Source organism: Microcaecilia unicolor, chromosome 10 (genome assembly GCF_901765095.1).
Source record: "Microcaecilia unicolor chromosome 10, aMicUni1.1, whole genome shotgun sequence".
In the NCBI taxonomy this organism is placed as follows: Eukaryota; Metazoa; Chordata; class Amphibia; order Gymnophiona; family Siphonopidae; genus Microcaecilia; species Microcaecilia unicolor.
Genome location: NC_044040.1, coordinates 218665155 through 218685154, shown reverse-complemented (window position 1 = coordinate 218685154; position 20000 = coordinate 218665155). Strand labels below are relative to the sequence as shown.

Sequence of the window (20000 nt, the reverse complement as noted above, 5' to 3'; positions counted from 1 at the left end):
GATCTTTCTAGTGTGCTTGATCTAGCTGACCATGAATACAATCCTGAGTGACTATGGCATTGTGGGAAATGTCTGGTCTTGGCTGAAGGACTTTTTGATATTTAGAGCCAGATTGAGTAAAGGGAGCTAAAAATTCAGTGCCCAAAAAGTCAGCAATGAATGATATTGTAGAACAGGCGCTCTTAATAGAATACTGTGTAGCACCAGGGTCCAAGCAAGGAGCTCCACGGACTGAAACCAGGTGTAAATTTCAGCACGCAAGCTGAGCATGGATCTGCACTATTTTGGAACACTGAGTGCATTTTAAGGGAACGTCCCCTGCCCCAACCATGGCCATGCCCCTTAGGTACTATTCTATACATGGGCGCATGTGTTTTCCTGTGGATCTGCCCTGTTTCGGCACCTTGCATCCATTAGAACACTTTCTGTGCCAAAACTTCGGTGTGGAAGTAGCACCTAATTTTCGCTGCTATATATAGAGTTAAAATCAGTGGCATAGCCAGAGGGCCATTTTGTGGTGCCCCTGAGCCCAAGGAGGGTGGACCCAAAGATTCATCTCTTCCTCACCCCCCTGCCCGATTGCCACCCACCGTCCACCGCTGCAACCCCCCCCAAATAAATACCTGAGCTGGTGGGGATCCGCAAATCCTGCCAGCTGAAGACCTCCTCCATGCAGAAAGAGCGCTTAGACCCTGTGTCGCCACCAGCAGTGTACCAAAATCGCTGACTCAGCCAGCCTTCGGGAACACTGCAGCTGACTGTACAAGGTGTAAGGGTCTTTCTACCGCGAGGTCTTCAGCTGGCGTGACGGAGCTTGCGCATCCCTGCCAGCCATGTCAATGGAGCACTGATTTCGGGTGGGCCCCAGCCCACCTGTGGCTACGCTGCTGGTTAACATGAAGGGTCAGGTATCTGAACCTTGGCAGATAAATTTTGGAATGCCACAGGGTTCATCCATCTCTCCTATTTTGTTCAATTATTTAGATGGCGCCCTTTGATTCTAAGGTATCAGCATTAGGTTTCAGGATTTTTTAGCAATGCAGGTGATGTAACTTTTTATATACCTTTTCTGAAAGATATAATGAGTCATGTCTACAGTTGGTAGACAATTAGTCATTTCCCATAGCTTGAAATTAAACAAGGAAAAAAGGGAATTCCTAGTTGTGAGGTCTCCCTATCAATTGAAAATAACATGGGAGCAGATGAGAAATTGAAATAAGTTCACTCTAGTTGAGTAACTGAAAATTTGGGGGATAATTTTAGATTTATTTATTTTATTACATTTGTATCCCACATATTTGCAGGCTCAATGTGGATTACATAATACTGTAAAGGCATTCGCCAAGTCCGGTAAGGGACAAGTACAAAGATGTATAATGGGATAGGGAAGATAGGATACAATCAAGTTGGGTTAGGGTAGAAGGGTTTGATAATGTCAATACCATCTTTGATAATGAAGTGTTGCAGGGTTGAGGCATTTAAGTTGGATCATTCGGGTATGCCTTTCTGAATAGGAGCTCAGTGTTTGGACTACGATGGAAATTGTGCTATTTCAGTTTAGACCAATATTAGCTGGTGGTCCAGGCTTTAATTTTAGCTCATTAAACTACTGTAACATATATCTATCTCTGTGACAAAGCTTACTCCGCTGTTACTTAACTACCTGCCGTCCCTCACTTGTTTCCCCCCTGTTGTTCCCCCCCCCCCCTCCACATGTTGGTCCTTATTCCCTGTTCCGCCCTAGAATTAGTATGATGTAATTTCTCTAACTGCTGTTAGCCACATAGAACCTGCTATGTTGGGAATATGTGGGATATAAATGTTCTAAATAAAAAAATAAATCTACTTATAAAATACTTCAAACACTTGAGAACACTGCAACCCAGTTAATATATCCAGTATCTAACTATGACAAAGTATTTTCAAAGCACTTAGACTTACAACGTTACAGAGTAACCTATGGAACTTCGTAAGTTTCAGGGGTCCTTTTACCAATCTGCGGGAAAAAGGGACTTGCGCTAGCGGTGGGGGCCATTTTTCCTGTGTGCCAGGGCCCTTTTTACTGAAGTGGATAAAAAAAACCCAGACACACATGCCATGTGATGAGATCTCTTACCGTGTGGCTAACGGGAAGCCCTTACCACCACCCACTGAGCTGGCAATAATGGCTCCCGCGTTAACCCGGTGGTAACCCGGCAGTGCACAGTGATGCCCAGTTACCGTCGGGTTACCGCCGCGCAAACCATTTCTGAGGGTTTTCTTTTTGCCCCCCCGGAAATGGCGTGCACTCGTGTTGGGCCGGCAGTGGTCCTGGAAGAGCAAGTGGTCAGCCCGCGTTGGGCTTATCGCCACTCTGTAACAGGGCCCGTAAGTGTTTTATTGGCGTCCAGTAGGGGTCAGTGTTGTTTTCAAGCTATGCATCTTAACATTTTTGATTTTACATGATCAAGGCCCTCTGTATGATTTATTGCCAAATTCAGATTATAGACAGTTTGAGATATAATCTTGACCTGTAAAACGGCACTTAACTCAATCTTTTCCTTTGTCTATACAAGATCAGTTGGTGAATGTGGAAGTGTAACATAGTAACATAGTAGATGACGGCAGAAAAAGACCTGCATGGTCCATCCAGTCTGCCCAACAAGATAAACATATGTGTATACCTTACCTTGATTTGTACCTGCCTTTTTCAGGGCACAGACCGTACAAGTCTGCCCAGCAGTATTTCCCGCCTCCCATCACCGGCTCTGGCACGGACCGTACAAGTCTGCCCAGCAGTATTTCTCGCCTCCCATCACTGGCTCTGGCACAGACCGTATAAGTCTGTCTTCCACTACCCTCGCCTCCCAACCACCAACCTCTCTTCCCCCACCTGCTCCGCCACCCAATTTTGGCTAAGCTTCTGAGGATCCATTCCTACTGCATAGGATTCCTTTATGCATATCCCACGCATGTTTGAATTCCGTTACCGTTTTCATCTCCACCACCTCCCGCGGGAGGGCATTCCAAGCGTCCACCACCCTCTCTGTGAAAAAATACTTCCTGAATCTTTCCTGAGTCTGCCCTCTTCAATCTCATTTCATGTCCTCTCGTTCTACCGCCTTCCCATCTCCGGAAAAGATTTGTTTGCGGATTAATACCTTTCAAGTATTTGAACGTCTGTATCATATCACCCCTGTTCCTCCTTTCCTCCAGGGTATACATGTTCAGGTCAGCAAGTCTCTCTTCATACGTCTTGGAACGCAAATCCCATACCATTCTCGTAGCTTTTCTTTGCACCGCTTCCATTTTTTTAACATCCTTCGCAAGGTACGGCCTCCAAAACTGAACACAATACTCCAGGTGGGGCCTCACCAACGACTTGTACAGGGGCATCAACACTTCCTTTCTTCTGCTGATCACACCTCTCTCTATACAGCCTAGCAACCTTCTCGCTACGGCCACCGCCTTGTCACACTGTTTTGTCACCTTCAGATCCTCGGATACTATCACCCCAAGATCCCTCTCCCCCTCAGTACCTATCAGACTCTCACCGCCTAACACATAAGTCTCTCGTGGGTTTCTACTCCCTAGATGCATCACTTTGCGTTTCTTCGCATTGAATTTTAATTGCCAAACCTTAGACCATTCTTCTAGCTTCCTCAGATCCCTTTTCATGCTTTCCACTATGAATCAAGTGTTTCCACTGTGAATCAAGTGTTAACTGTGAATCAATCAAGTGATGCTTGATTCACAGTTAACTGTGCAGTTTGTAGGTCTTGAAGGTGGTTCAGTCTTCATTTTCCCAGCTTCAGATGTTAAGTAGATTAAAGCCTATGCTCCCTTTGTCCGATTTTTGGACTGTGATACAGTCTTGTGTTATCTCAGGCTAGGTGCCAGGCTCTTAGGTTGTACAGAATACAGCAAGACGTATGTTGGCGGAATTAAGTCATTTGAAATTGCTAACAGTTGCTTATAGAGTGCTAAAAAGTGACCTGTGCTATTTTTTCTTGTTGGTTTCCCATGCGCTGAGGCTACTTTTAGCATGGCAGTAAAATGGCTGCAATTTCTATTTTCCCAATTAGCACATGACCCTTCTACCTGTTTACTAGGTGGTAAGGGATCCTACGCTAACCCCATGTTAATCGAGCAGCACACGGCCATTCACCCATGCTACCCCATTAGTGCAGGGCATGCTTACTCTCCAAACACGCCCCCCAGCGCTAAAAACGCAGGGTTGGCGCGTGCTGATCCCAGAAACAACCGCAGGAGACGGGCCTGCCTTTCCAGTCTGTGGTAAGCTTACGTTAGTGTTTCCTGCCACTTTGCAAAAGGCTCCCTTTATTTAGGACGTCCTAAAACACTGAGGCCAAAATCATTTTGAATAAGGTAAACAGGAGAGTGTGACCCATTTTTTAACATCATTCCATTGGCTTCCAGTTTTTGTAAGAATACAGTTTTAATTGCTTTGTTTTACATTTAAGATTCTTCAGGGCCTTGGTCCAAGTTATCTTTCATCTTACTTGTATTTTCAATTGAGATCTCGATCTTCTCATTCTGTTCTTCTTAATAAAATCCAAATTCCTTCTACCTTGGTCTATATGAAACTTTATACTCGTAAAGAAATGCTGATATCGGTTGCTCCTGAGCTTTCAAATTCTTTTCCTCTGAAATAAAGGTTAGAAGATGATTATTGGTGTGATTATTTACTAATTATGTTTCTTGATTATGCTTGTTTTATTTGTTGCTTTGGAGTTGTATTTTGTATTGTAAAGCACTCTGAGCATTCTTTAAAAGCTGGATGATGATGAAAAGCATTTTTCTTGGCATGCAGCTAAAACATCACTTGTGTGTTTTTCTTTTATTTATTCAAAGGTAAGACAGTGCAATGCAATAATCAGCAAGTGATTTTCTCACTATAGTGTTGGTTGTAGATTGCGTTCTTGAACTGTACTTCCCTCCCCTGTTCCTGTGGTCTTGGTATCTGAATTTACTATAGAATCTGGTGATATAATTCCGAGAACCAGATTTAGCATTTGGAAATGCTGACTTCCCATCCTTCACATTCTACTACTACTACTACTTAACATTTCTAAAGCGCTACTAGGGTTACGCAGCGCTGTACAATTTAACATGGAAAGACAGTCCCTGCTCAAGGAGCTTACAATCTAAAAGACAGGTTTACAATCTAAAGACAAGTGTACAATCTAAGAGACAAGTGTAGAGTCAATCTGATAGGGCAGATAGATTGGGGGGCATACTATATTTCTCGAAAGGTTAGGTGCTGAATGCAGCATTGGTGAGTTTTAAGCAGAGATTTGAAGATGGGTAGGGAGGGGGCTTGGCGTAGAGGTTGAGGAAGATTGTTCCAGGCATAGGGTGAGGCAAGGCAGAATGAGCGGAGCCTGGAGTTGGCAGTGGTGGAGAAGGGTACTGAAAGGAGGGATTTGTCCTGTGAGCGGAGGTTACGGGCGGGAACATAGGGGGAGATGAGGGTAGAGAGGTAGTGAGGAGCCGCAGACCGGGTGCATTTGTAGGTAAGGAGGAGAAGCTTGAATTGTATGCGGTAACTGATCGGAAGCCAGTGAAGTGACTTGAGGAGAGGGGTGATCTGAGTATATCGGTTCTGGCGGAATATAAGACGTGCGGCAGCGTTCTGAATGGATTGAAGGGGGGATAGATGGCTAAGTGGGAGGCTGGTGAGGAGTAAGTTGCAGTAGTCAAGGCGAGAAGTAATGAGAGCGTGGACAAGAGTTCGAGTGGTGTGCTCAGAGAGGAAAGGACTCTTGAGTTTCCCTTCTCTAGGCTCCCATCCCTTTTTCTTATATTTGCTGGTGACTCTGAATACATCATTAGCTAGTGTTACTGGCATGATCTGTCACATCCAGGAGGTTGTTTAGAACAGGGTCTAACCATCTCCTTTCCTCCTGCAGGGCTCCGTGTATGTATGGGGGAGCAGCTGGCTCGGATACAACTCTTCCTGTTCTTCACCAACCTGCTCCGGGAGTTCACCTTTCACTTACCAAGGGAAGAGAAGAGGAAAATAACTTCTGATTACATATTGGGATCCACCTCCAAACCGCATCCATATCAGATCTGTGCTGTTTCTCGTTAGGCAGTAGCACACCACAGTGGAGGCTTCTTGTTAATACTAGCTTTGAACTGGCTAGTGATAAACAGCTGTCAAATCATTAAGGATCACGCAGATAGAAGTAATTATGTAATGGAACCTTATTAGATATGGTGATCACAGATTATTGAATAAACTGCTTCTGTTCTTCTGTATATCTTTTATGTGTTGCTCATGTATCTCTGGACATTACAGTATGTGAACATTTTGAGGTCCATTATTCTGTGTGGTTTAATTGCCCATTTAAACCACGCTCAGTGAGCCATGCCTGGATATTCAACATTATCTAAGCACACAGTGCTTCTGAATAACGTCTACGCCCACCCCGGTTAATGCTGAGGTGGTCCTGGGTAGCGTTGGGGAGGAGCTGGCACTTATGCAGGCATCATGATATTCAATATCAGTGTTCACCAAGCACATAGGACCACACAAAAGGCAGGTCCTACTTTTGCCTGCTTAGCTATGTGGTCTTGAACATCAGCCGAGACTCGCATAGCTTCTGGGTTGGTGACCGACTCAGATATTCAATACCCATTACTGGATATGGCCCTGGCATTGAATATCTGGGTTAGATTAAACCCCCGTGGTCAGCAACTTTAAAACCACTGACTGTAGTGTAATATATGGTAACATATATTAAATGTTTTTTTCCTGGGGCTCTGGGGGGGGGGGGGGGGGGGGGCTGTTCCAGGGTTTTGATGGATGCTGCTGGCTGGAAAAGGTTTAAAGTTTAGTTTGGGAATTGTTAATGGAGTTAGCTGAAGAAAGTGTGAGATGTTTCTTAAATATGGTTTTATTTTTCAAGGAATAAACCATGATTAGGTGTGGATTGTACTTTAAAATGTTCCTTTCTGGTTTGGGTACAAGTCAGGTTAAAATTGACTTTGAAATTCTCTGTATAGGAAGTTTTGCATTTACTTCTATGGGGGAGGGAGATTCTAAACCAGTGATGGGCAACCTTTTGAGCTTGGTGTGTCAAAATTCGCCAAAAAACCGAGCATAACGAGTGACGTCACCGGAGAGCATGGTTGCCTAACTTCTGTGCTCCCGAGTACCCGAGGTGAAAATAGCGCTACCCGGCACTTATAATAAGCAAGGAGGGCAAAGAAACAGACGCCACTTAAGAACGAGGAGCGGAGGAGCCCAGAGACGTCCATGCAAAGGCGATCAACGCCGCTGAATCTATCTAAATTCGCTTATAAAAAAGGCGCGACGAAATCCAATATGGCGGCCCGAGCGAATGAAGAAATGGCGGAGCGAATGGATGCGGAAATGCAGCCGTCGGGTGACATGTTTGCATCGCAGACCCAGGGAGAGCTTGAGGGGGCCGGGCTGCCGGAGTTGTGCGCTTGGATCCAGGAAATCCGATCGGATCTAAAGGCCATGAGGTCAGAGTTGGCGACGCTGGGAGCTGCCTTAAGAGGGGAGATAGCTGAGCTCGGACACCGGGTGGAGGAGGTGGAAGGCCGAATAGATGACCACTCGGAGTCCATAGGCTCCCTTGAGAGGCAGATCGCGGATGAACGAATAGGGCAGCAGCTTCTCTCTGAAAAACTGGAGGATCTGGAAAATAGGAGCAGGCGCTATAACATCCGCATTCGGGGCCTACCGGAGATTTCAAAGTATCAAAATAGCGAGCAAGTGGTCCAGCAAATCGCTAGCGATATTCTAGCAAACACGGAGGACCCGATTCCACCAGAAAAAATAAACTTGGACAGAGCACATCGGGCCCTGGGGGCTAATAGAAAGAACTTACCAAAAGATATAATAGCATGCTTCCAGGACTTCAAAGTGAAAGAGCGGGTCATGGCAGCGGCAAGACAAATAAAGGATTATAAATGGGACACCAATAGGGTGGAAATATACCAGGACTTGGCGGCTGCCACCCTGAAGAGACGGGCTGATCTGAAGCCGGTAACGGCAAAGTTGCGAGAACTGGATATACGCTATCGCTGGAGATATCCGTTTGGGCTAGCATTCTATAAGGATGGGAAACAGCACATGGTCAAAACCCTGGCAGAGGCGCAGAGAATACTGCAGGGAGATTATCAGATGGATACACCCTCTACAGTGGAGCGCCCATTGATGGCAGCGGATCCCAGGACCCACCCCAGATGGCAAAGAGTGGGTCAGAGTCGACTACAGCGCCAGAAGTCAGCGGGACGCCTTACCTGACATGGCATGGCAACATTGGGTGACAAGAACCCACTTGTTTAACAGGAGGCGCCCTTGCGGCGAATATGCCAGGTGTCCTGGACTTGGAGAGCAGTAAGCTGACCTGGTCGAAAGTTATTGTTGACTATAAGGTGCAGTAGGGTAATATAGAACATTGGTTTAAACAGGGAGTAGGATAAGAGTTAAGTTAAAGATATTAATAGCTAAAAATGTGAAGGGGTACTAGTGAGTTACAACACCTCCGTGTTGCACCATCCAGAATATGGTAAAGGTGCTAAGGTTCTGGGGAAGGGAAGGGGAGACTAGGGGGGGAGGTGGAAGGAAAGGAGCGGAGGAGAGAAGGGGAGGGGGAGGGAAGAAGGGTGGGAGGGATGGGTGGTCAATATTGAGATATGTTATAATGTTGTTGATGACTGAAGATGCTATCTGCCTGTACCATGGTTAAATGTGTGACTATAAATGTGCGGGGCTTGAATACTCCGCAAAAACGGAAGCAGGTATTTAGGGAAATGCAACGCCAGCAAGCTGATGTAATGTTTCTCCAGGAGACTCACCTTAGAAAAGTCCATGAATACTTAATGAATAATAAACAGTACCCATATATAAGATGTGCATCAGCCACAGAGGTTCAGAAAAAGAGGGGAGTTTTGATAGCTCTATCCCGGTCCCTACCCTGGCAGGTACATACAACGGTCAGGGATAAAGCGGGCAGATATATATTGATGGTGGTCTCCCTTGCTAAGGAATATTACACGCTAATATGTGTATATGCACCCAATGAGAATCAGAGGATATTTATGCAGGAACTGGAGAGGATCTTACAAAAGCATGCTAAAGGGTATTTGATGATAGGGGGTGACATGAACTTGACACTGGACCCGAAGCTAGACAACTCAGGGGGGGTGGCAAAATATGCACAGGGTGATAGAGTAGCCTTCCAGTCCTGGCTGGCAAGGTGGGGGTTGACTGACCTATGGAGAGACACGCATGGGACCGAAAAAGATTTTACCTACTACGCCCCCCTACACAAAACCTACTCGAGAATTGATTATTGGTTGGGCGATGTGATGGTGAGGAGGCAGGTTGAAAGGGTGACCATTGAGCCCTGTAGCTGGTCGGACCATTCTCTGGTGGTGTTAACATTGAGTATGGGAAGAAGACCTATTGGCCGTCCCCATTGGAGGCTAAACGAAGCTTTACTACTAGAGCCACAGAATATAGTTGAATTGGAAAAGTACATAAAGGAATACATAGAACTTAATGATAATGAAGAAGCACATCCGACCAGTATTTGGGAGGGAATGAAAGCGGTATTAAGGGGTCAGATTATAGCATGGCAGGCACACATCGTCAGGGATCATAGGGAGAAGGAGGACACAGTTAGAAATAATATGGAGGCCAGTGAAAGAAAGCATAAAGAGGACCCGTCCAACACGAAAAAATTGCAGGAGGTGCAGCAACTCCGAACGCAGCTTAATGATCTCCAGATGACGGAGATAGCAGGGCAGCTTCAGCGGGTTCGGCAGGAGCATTTTGAATTTGGAAATAGGGCTGGCCGGATATTAGCAAATAAATTGAAAAAGCAAACCCAAAGAAATTATATTGCAGGAGTTTATAATGCATCAGGACAGGTAGTAAACCGCACAGAAGAGATACAGGAAGTATTTCGAGATTACTATGGCCAACTGTATAAATCGGACCTGAGGGGCACGAGGGAAGAGATTGCACAATACCTACAGGAGATACAAATCCCGGGCCTTACGGAGAAGGAGGTGGAAGAGTTGTCCTCCCCCATAACGCTTGAGGAGATAGAAAAGGCAATCGCAAGTTTGCCTAACAATAAGGCGCCTGGGCCAGATGGATTCCCAGCGAGCTTCTATAAGCAATTCTCTAAGTGGATAGCGCCATTGCTGTTGAAGGCCATCACAACATTTGACAGCGTGGGGGAAATGCCCTACTCATGGAGGGTGGCAGAGGTGGTTTTGATACAAAAGCCGGATAAGGATCCCCTATGTTGTGGATCATATAGGCCCATTTCTTTGTTAAATGTGGACTATAAAATTTTCACTAAAATTCTGGCTAGGAGACTGCAAAGGGTACTCCCAAGAGTGGTTCATGAAGATCAAGCGGGCTTCATAGAGGGCCGGCAGACGTTCGATAATATTAGGTGTCTGCTTCATGTGATTCAGCAAGCTAATGAAGAACCAGAATCGGTTCTACTCCTCTCGGTGGATGCTGAAAAAGCGTTCGACCGGGTGGAGTGGCCTTTTCTTTTCGGGGTCCTAAGGCAGATGGGGATGGAGGGAAGAATCTTAAAATGGTTCAGCTTGCTCTATACTAATCCTTTGGCAATAATAAAGATAAATGGGGCATATTCGGAGCCGATAGGGCTAGGTAGGGGGACGAGGCAGGGGTGTGCGGTATTGTAATACATGGGATTGAAGGTCAGCTGGGGATGGAATGAGTGGAATGTTTTGGCTGTAATTATGTGTTGATATTCTCTGTTATGGGAAACAGGCTAGTTGTTTAAGGGATGCCAGCACCTTTGGGAAAGGCACCTTCAACCTGTGCAGGTCTGGGGGAGTTATTCTCTGTTATGGTGGTTGTTTAAGGGATGCCAGCACCTCTGGGAAAGGCACCTTCAACCTGTGCAGGTCTGGGGGAGTTATTCTCTGTTATGGTGGTTGTTTAAGGGATGCCAGCACATCTGGGAAAGGCACCTTCAGCTTGTGCAAGTCTGGGAAAGGCACCTCTGTTTCACACTATAAAAGAGGCGAGAGCACCGGACTTGCTTTAGAAGCTTGCCTGAACATAAGGGACGCCTTGTTCAGTGATGTCCCTGTAATCTCTGAGGAAGAGCTAGTGCTTCCCTGGTGGTCTTCCCAGATGCTGACTGAATTGCAGGTGCTGTAAGTATCTTGGTGTATGTGTTCACATATGTATCACCAATAAAAGCGATATACCACATATTGTGTCTGGTGGCTTTTGTGTTGTCATAAGCACAGCGCCCCCTAGTGTTACAATTTGGCGTAGTCGGCAGGATATCGCATTGTTGATACGGTGATTACATTTGTGAATATATACTTGTTTTATTGTTTTATTGTTTTGTGAATATGTTGAAGAAAGGGAAGAAGAGCAAATCTCATCAGGAGGCTGTGCAGGCACAGCTTCCGAAGCTGTTTGCAATTCCTGGATGGGATAAATACCCATATCAGGCATTGGCAACAGAATGGGCAACAGATACGGGGTTGAGTGAGAATTGGGAGGTATGTTTGGGAGAGGGAATGTGTGAGGATGTGTTGAAATGTTTACAAAATGCCCCTGTGGTTAAAGGGAAAGAATTAAGAACTGTGGGTCGGAGAGGGTGGATTTTGTTGTCGGCATATCGCCTGATGCACCAGCAGAATCTGTTATTACAACAGAAGCTGTTGGAATCACAGGCTGAGATTCTGACATTGAAAAGCGACTTGGTAATGTCACAGTGTCAGGGCAAATTGATGATGGATAAGTGTACGGGGTACCAGCAAATTGCTGAGCGGGCGGCGGTGCGAGTAGCGCAGTATAAGTATCGGAAAAGGAGAGGGCGTGTGAGTAAGGTAAAGGTTGCAAAGGTGATGGCTACTGCCACACAGAATCCTAACGGATGGGATCCTGAGACGTGGGATGGGGATATCTGGTCTTCCACACCCGAGAGTGAGTCAGGGGGTGAGGAAAGTGCTGCTCCGGAAATGAAGCCGATAATTCGGCGACGAGCACAGTTGGGTGGGGCAGCACCAGTGCGCATGGATTTAGCAGAAGACTATACGCAACAAGAAATTCTCAATATCATGCAGCAATTCCAGCAACGTCCAAATGAATCCCTTATTGCTTGGTGTGTAAGGCTGCATGATACTGGGGCAATGGGGATACGGATGGACAATGAGGACTGTTTGAAATTTATACCTTTATCTCGAGATGCTATAATTCAAAGTGCATTTCGGGAACATAGTTTAGCAATGCCTGATGGGAATGGGTCAGAGGCTACTACTCTGATTGAGTTAGTGGGAACAGGGTGTCGTAGAAAGTACCCTTTAGAATCAGATTGGCCTGGGGATGACAAGCCTTGGTATACTTTGAAAGATTGTATCCAGCGATTAAAGGAAGAGGCAATGAAAGTGTGTATTGTCACAGGACAGATGGATACACTTACCCAAGTGCCTATGTCAGCGGCAATTAGAAACAAAGTAATTAAAGGGTCTCCTCCAATGTATAAACAAGTTATTTTGACACTGTTGATGAATGAAACAGATAACCCGTTGGAGGGCATTATGGATAAAATCGAGCAATTAGGAGATTTGGGGGATTGGAGTCTGAAGCTGACAGATAGGAAAAATAATGAGGGGCAGAGAATTGGGGAAGGGCCGAAGGGGCAAGGTTCAGAGGTAGAGCGAGTATCTCGTAAGGATATGTTTGCCGCTCTACTACAAGCGGGGGTGGCTCGGGAGAAAATAGATGGAATTCCCACTGGAGAGTTATGGCAGCAATATAAAAAATTAGGATTGGATAAGAGAGGGATGAAACCGGTTCGGAAAACCCGGACAGTGGGAAAAGAAAAACTTCCTTCAGCCCCACCTGTGGAGGGTCCGGACTATTCAGATTTGTATCATGAGGTCCGTACTCTCCTGCAGAGAATGACATTTCCATCCACTACTACTCTGCCCCCATCTAAAGCAGAAACCAATCCGTTTAGAGAGGATTGACTAGTACGGGGATGCAATGTAAAAATTGATCCACGTCCCTATATTGATGTTGTAATACAATGGAGTCCGGGAAATTTTCAACAAGTACGAGCTTTGATAGATACTGGAGCAGAAGCAACGATTATAGCTGGTAACCCTTCTAAGTTTAAAGGACCAAAGTGTAATATTGTAGGACTAGGGGGGAAGAGTATTCCTGCAGTGGAAACACAATTGGCTATGCAAATTGGGGATTTACAGCTCCAAAAGTATGCTGTAATGATTACCCCAGTGCCAGAATATATAATTGGTATGGATATTCTGAGAGGTTTAAAACTTACTATTGAAGGGGGAAGTTGGCAATTTGGAACGTCTCCCGCAGTTCCCCGGCGTTTGAAGTATATTTCCACTTATAATATTCACGCAGTATTAGTGGGAAAAATTGTTGATGAGCCTCTCACCATACCAGCCGCCACTCAATTAGTTGCACAAAAGCAATATCGGATTCCTGGTGGTATTGCAGAAATTACGCGAACAATACAGGAATTACAAGAGGTAGGGGTTATTGTCCCAGTTACTACCAAATGGAATAATCCAGTATGGCCAGTGAAGAAATCTGATGGATCCTGGCGGATGACAGTAGATTACCGTCAATTGAATAAGGTTACACCCCCGTTGCATGCTGCAGTCCCCGACATTGTAACTTTAATTGAGAACATACAAAATAGAAAAGGAAAATGGTATGCAGTGATAGATTTAGCAAATGCCTTCTTTACAATAGCCTTAAAAGAGGAATTTTGGGAGAGGAAGTGACGTCACGTAGCTGAATGGCCGCTTGATCTTCGAGCTCCGTCCTTCCCCACCTTTAATTAAGCATTCTATGTGATAATCTCGATCATTTTCGGCCTGAAGCGCTAGAAAAGTGAAGACGATCGCTCCAAACGTCGCAAATGAGTAAAAAAACCAGCCTGCCGCCTCGCGATGGCGAACGACTCGCCACGAGGCAACTGCTACGAGGCCTATCCCACCCTGCTTCCCCCAAACCGCGGAGCTCACCAGAGACGGAGCCGTCCTGCTCCCGGGCAGATCGCGATGACTCGACTCCAATGTCGGCCCTCCCGTCAGAATTGACGAAGTGCCTCGAGGTAATTCGCGCCGAAATCCAGGCTTCTAAGGAAGAAATATTAGAACATGTGGATGCGCTGAGTGTGGACCTAAGGGAACTGGGAGGCAGGGTGGAAGCGCTAGAAGAGAGAGCAGACGAACAGATGGAGAAGAATGAGGAGGTAGACAGGAGAATGACCAAGATGGCTGAACAAGCTGAGGACTTTAGATTCCAGTTGGACGATATTGAAAATAGAGGTCGCCGCCAGAATCTCCGGTTTAGAGGCGTCCCGGAGAATGGTGGGAAGGAGGATGTCCAGACAGTGGTGCGGGCGATCTGTGAAAAGCTGATGGGAGAAAACTTCGATGTTGGAGCAATGGGCATCGATAGAGCCCATAGAGCGTTGGGTAAACCTAGAGAAAACAGACCGCGGGACATGGTCGTCCGATTTACAACATATGCCAGTAAAGAGCAGATATGGCAGAAAGCGCGCCAGACCAACATGGTGGATTATAATGGAGCACGTGTATCGATATACCAGGACCTCTCTTTATTCACTTTAACCCAGAGAAGAACAATGAAACCTGTTATCGAGATCCTGGTGAAGGAAAAGATACCCTATAGATGGACTTTCCCATTTGCTATCTGTTTTGAAATAAAAGGAGAACAAGTACGCTGCCGTAAGGTAGAAGCAGCATGGCAGTGTTTGAATGTGGCGGGCTTGGCCCCAACTGAAACTATGTCGCAGGAGCTGGCCCCATCTACAAAAGCCAAATTGCAGCAGTGGAAGCGAGTAGAGAAGGTTGGGAAGAAAAAAGCACTGCAAACATGAACATGGGTAACCTGACTTGGAACAACTTAAACTGTATTTGTGGTGGGCTGCTCCCTCTTGAGACCAATGTGAGGAGAGTGATCAGATCACGAAAACAGGAGGTTGCCAAAGGCTGGAAGGTGGAGGACGCATAGAGCTGTATGTGTGGAAAATGTGGTGGGGTTGGGGGCGGGGTGGGGGGATTAGGCGAGATAGGAAATGTACTTATAACTAGTTATTGTTTAAACACGTTGCACTGTTTGGCTGGTGGAGTTACTTGCTCTAAGTTCCCAAGAGGTGCGGTTGCACCAGTTGGTGGGTAAAAGATAGAGGGGAGGGGAATAGAGAAGGGAGGTGGGAGGGGGGAAGAGAGGATAGGGGAGAGGGAGGGAATAAGTGGGGAGGGGGGATTAGGGCTAAATCCAAACCTTTCATCATTGAAATGTTATGACATGAGTAAATTCAATGACGGATTTTAAATTTCTTACTTACAATGTAAAAGGGTTAAATTCCCCATACAAGAGACATGCAATTGGCCGTGAATTAAGTGTAATGCAACCACAAGTGGTTTTTCTTCAGGAAACCCACTTTTTGAGGAAAAATGAGGGCTTGCTCCGCCTCACGCAGTACCCGAAGGTATATTGTGCATCAGATGTAAAGGGGACTAAAAAAAGAGGAGTAGCCATTATGTTTCGAACAGATGTTCAAGTGCAATTGAAACATGTAAAAAGAGATCCAGAGGGGAGATATCTCATGCTGCATGTTCTTTTGGAGCAGGAGGAATACACTCTGGTCAATGTGTATGCTCCAAATGAGCGCCAGGAGTCATTTTTCAGGCGGCTCCAAAGGGAATTGAAAAACTTTGTTAGAGGCAAGCTGCTGATGGCAGGAGACTTTAATGCCACCATGCAACCGAGACATGACCGCTCGGCTCCTCCTGCTCCAATTGATTATAAGGTATCTCAGGCATTGAAAGATTTAGTGGAGGCGATGGGCCTTTATGACTCGTGGAGATTGAGACATCCTAGGGGGAGAGACTACACCTTCTACTCTCATGTGCACCTTTCCTACTCTAGACTTGATTATGTGTTTATTGATAGGACCTTATCAGAGGGAGGAGGGGACTCACATATTGGACACATCACTATCTCAGACCACGCCCCAGCTTGGGCCATAGTACCATCCCTGACAGATGAGGTGCGGCAACGCAGGTGGACGCTGAACAACTCCTTGCTGTAGGACCCGGACATTGTGGCCAAATTTACCCCAGTTTTGCAAGAGTATTTTGATACCAATGTGGATTCGGGTCCTGCACTGAGTGTAGTGTGGGATGCGTTTAAAGCAGTCTCAAGAGGCTACTTTATTAAATGTGCTAGTCAGAAGGCTAGGGTGCGGAGAGAGCGTTTGGCACAGTGTGTGGAGAGGCTGGGGGGTCTGGAGGCCCGGTATAAGGCCACGGGCTCCGTGGCGGACTTCCGAAGGCTCCAAGCGGTGCGACTGGAGTTGAGGGAGATATATGAGGAGAGTTTGAAATATGTGCATGCACGCCTAAAGCAAGTATATTATGAAAGCACAAATAAACCTGGTAGATTGCTGGCCCACAAATTACGAAAGATGAGAGCAGATAGACACATTCTGAGAGTGAAAGATGAGAAGGGTAAGATGCTGCATACATCAGGTCAGATTAGGGAACGATTTGCTCAATATTATGAAACCCTATATAGAAGGGATGCTGCTGTACAAATTGGGGAAATTGACAACTATTTAAAGGAGAGGGGTCTCTCGGTCTTGTCAGAACAGCAGAAGAGAGAACTCGACACCCCAGTAAAGGCGGAAGAGGTGCTCCAGGTGATTAAAACACTACCAACAGGGAAGGTCCCAGGATTAGATGGCTTTACAAACGAGTTTTTTAAAAAATTTGCTGGTCAGCTAGCGCCATACTTGGCCTTGGTCATCAATTCGGTAAGAGACGGGGCTCCACTTCCTAACACGATGATGGAGGCTTGGGTGGCGGTTATACCAAAACCAGACAAGGACAAAACTGAATGTGCATCGTATCGCCCCATTTCAATACTGAATACGGACGTTAAAATATTGGCAAAGGTACTGGCGAATCGTCTGAGTAGAGAACTCCCATATCTGATTCACCCAGATCAAGTGGGGTTTGTGGCTAAAAGGCAGGCAGGGGACAATATAAGGAGAACTTTGGATCTGATTTATGCAGCGCAGGTGAAGGACAGACCACTGGTGATGTTAGGATTGGACGCAGAGAAGGCATTTGACCGGGTCCACTGGGGATTCCTGGACAAAGTGTTACAAAGGGTAGGGATAAGCCAGTTCTACAGATCCTGGATACAAGCCTTTTATAAGACACCACAAGCCTGTGTGAGAGTTAATGGGGGGAACTCCGGAGCTTTCCTTTTGAGTCGAGGCACCAGACAGGGATGCCCACTATCCCCCCTTTTATTTGCACTGGCAATGGAGCCTTTGGCGGCTGCAATTCGGGAGAACGTAGATATTGCTGGAGTTCAGATAGGAGCGCAAGAACACAAAATAGCGCTATTTGCAGACGACGTTCTCCTGACCTTGACTAAACCATTGACTTCTCTGCCAAATGTAATGCAAGTGATAGAGGAATACACTAGAGTCTCTGGGTACAAACTCAATGCCAGTAAATCGATTGGCTTAGCGATGGGAGTACCAGCGGAATTGATGGAAACGTTAAAGACATCTTTTCCTTTCGTGTGGGAAGACAGGAACTTAAGATATTTGGGAGTCCGCATTCCTGGGAACCTGTCAAACCTTTTTACAGATAATTACCCGAGCCTTAAGAAAGAAATACAGAGGGATCTAGATCGATGGATGTCAATGGGACTGTCCTGGCTGGGGCGCATTGCGGCAATTAAAATGAATGTCTTACCCCGGATTTTATATCTTTTCCAGGTACTTCCTATGCATTTATCTAGATCCTTCTTGTCGAGTTGGCAGGAGACCTTGATGAGGTTTATCTGGAATGGGAAACGCCCACGCTTGCCCCGAGCGTTACTATATAAGAGTAAAAGGGATGGAGGCTTAGGGGTTCCTAACCTGTTTTGTTACTATAACGCGGCACAGTCTAAAGCAGCAATTGAGTGGTTTAGAGCAGAGGACCACAAACTGTGGGTACATATGGAACAGGCATTGATAGGTTCTCGCAAGCTGGGGCACCTGATGTGGATAAATGGGAAGGCTAGAAGCAGGGTGGATAAATTCCCACCCACAGTGCAGGCCACCTTTTACTACTGGGACCAAATGTTTAGGGAACGACAGCCACCAACATCGGGATTGGCGCCAATAGTGGACAACCCGAAGTTTGAACCGGGACTGGGGCATACCATATTCAGTAAATGGGCAGAAGCTGGACTAGATCTAATGGGGCAGCTACATGTGGGATCCGATATAATACCATACGAAACATTAGTGCAGGACTATGGACTTGGAGCGAGTGATCACTACGCTTACTTACAGCTCCAACACTTTCTCCAGGGGCCCATATACTTGGGATGCATGGCTAGAGAGATACACCCACTGGAGGAGGTGTGTGTTGCCTCACAAGGTATGAGAGGTATGATAACGAAATTATATGCATATTTGATAGCACAACTTAAACCCTCCATTTTACATCGTGTGAATTGGGAGCGGGAATTACGGTTTACCCTATCAGAGGTAGACTGGCTGAAACTGGAGAGAGGGATATTAAAGTCCTCAACGGCAGTAGCTATAAAGGAAAGCGCCATAAAAGTCTTTTACAGGTGGTACCTTACACCTTTGCGACTGAACCACATGTATGCTAATGTGTCGCGAGAATGTTGGAGGCAATGTGGAGCAGTAGGCTCGATGGGACATATATGGTGGACATGCCCTAAGGCGCAGGCCTATTGGCGGGGAGTGCGTGCAAGATTGCAGACGTGGGTGGGGAAATCTGTACAGTGGCATCCCTCGATTTTTCTATTAGGACAAAGACCAGAGGGCCTCACCTCGAACCAGTGGCTTCTGGTGAGAGGAGCTCTGCAAGCTGCCCGCATCAATCTGGTTAAGAATTGGAAGGTGGTATCAGTTCCTCCAATTGCAGGATGGATTACAAAAGTGAAATATATATGTGAGATGGAGAGACTGACGGCTCTAAAAAGAAAAATACTGCATAAATGGGAGGGGATTTGGGGGCCCTTTGTTAAAGCTTATCCTGGATAAAAGACGAAGGGTTTGAGAGGGGAGGGGAAATAGAAGGGATGGGGACAGGGAATTTGGGAGGGGGGGGAGATATTAGAGAGGAGGGTGATAGGTAGGGAACGGGGTGTTACTTATAAATAAAAAGTAAAAAGTTGAAGTATAATGTGTATTTGACTACATATTGAATACTATATGGTAGATTCTTTGTTATGCAATTGTCACATTGTTATGTGTATTTTTGAAATGAATATGTGTGAGATACGCTATGTTCAGAATTAACAATGTTCAATAAAGACTTCTAAAAATTAAAAAAAAAAAAGAGGAATTTTGGGAGCAATTTGCATTTACGTGGCAGGGAAGGCAGTACACTTTTACACGGTTGCCACAGGGATGGTTGCATAGTCCTACAATTTGTCATAGGGTGGTAGCGCAACATCTAGATGCACTATCGTTGCCACCAGGGCTAGAGTTAACCCACTATATTGATGACATACTAATCCAAGGGGATACAGAGGAGTTAGTGGCCTCTGGGCTAGAACAACTAGTACAACACATGAAGAATAAGGGTTGGGAAATTAACCCAGCAAAAATCCAGGGACCCGCCCAGACAGTGAAGTTTCTGGGAATTAATTGGAATAAGGGACACCAGGAAATTACTGAGAAAGCACTAAACAAAATAGCAGAATTTCCGGTACTGGTTACCAAACAGCAAACACAGAAATTTATTGGGTTGTTTGGATTTTGGCGTAAACATATCCCACACTTGGGGCAGGTGTTACAGCCATTATACAGAGTAACACGAAAGAAATGTGTATTTCAGTGGGGTGCTACAGAGCAACAGGCTTTTGACCAAGCCAAGTTAGTAGTACAACAAAG

General features: G+C 45.9%; 1 protein-coding gene across 3 annotated transcripts in view; it reads left to right on the top strand.

The window, feature by feature from the left end:
* Positions 1–6264, top strand: part of LOC115479154 (cytochrome P450 2J5-like) — a 137880-nt gene extending 131616 nt beyond the window's left edge. For all 3 annotated transcript variants that reach the window (XM_030216933.1, XM_030216932.1, XM_030216934.1), the window contains one exon: positions 5913–6264. In XM_030216933.1, coding sequence (XP_030072793.1) covers positions 5913–6094 — 182 coding nt within the window. In that variant the 3' untranslated portion in view covers positions 6095–6264. The remainder of the gene's footprint in view (positions 1–5912) is intronic.
* Positions 6265–20000: the final 13736 nt, after the last annotated feature.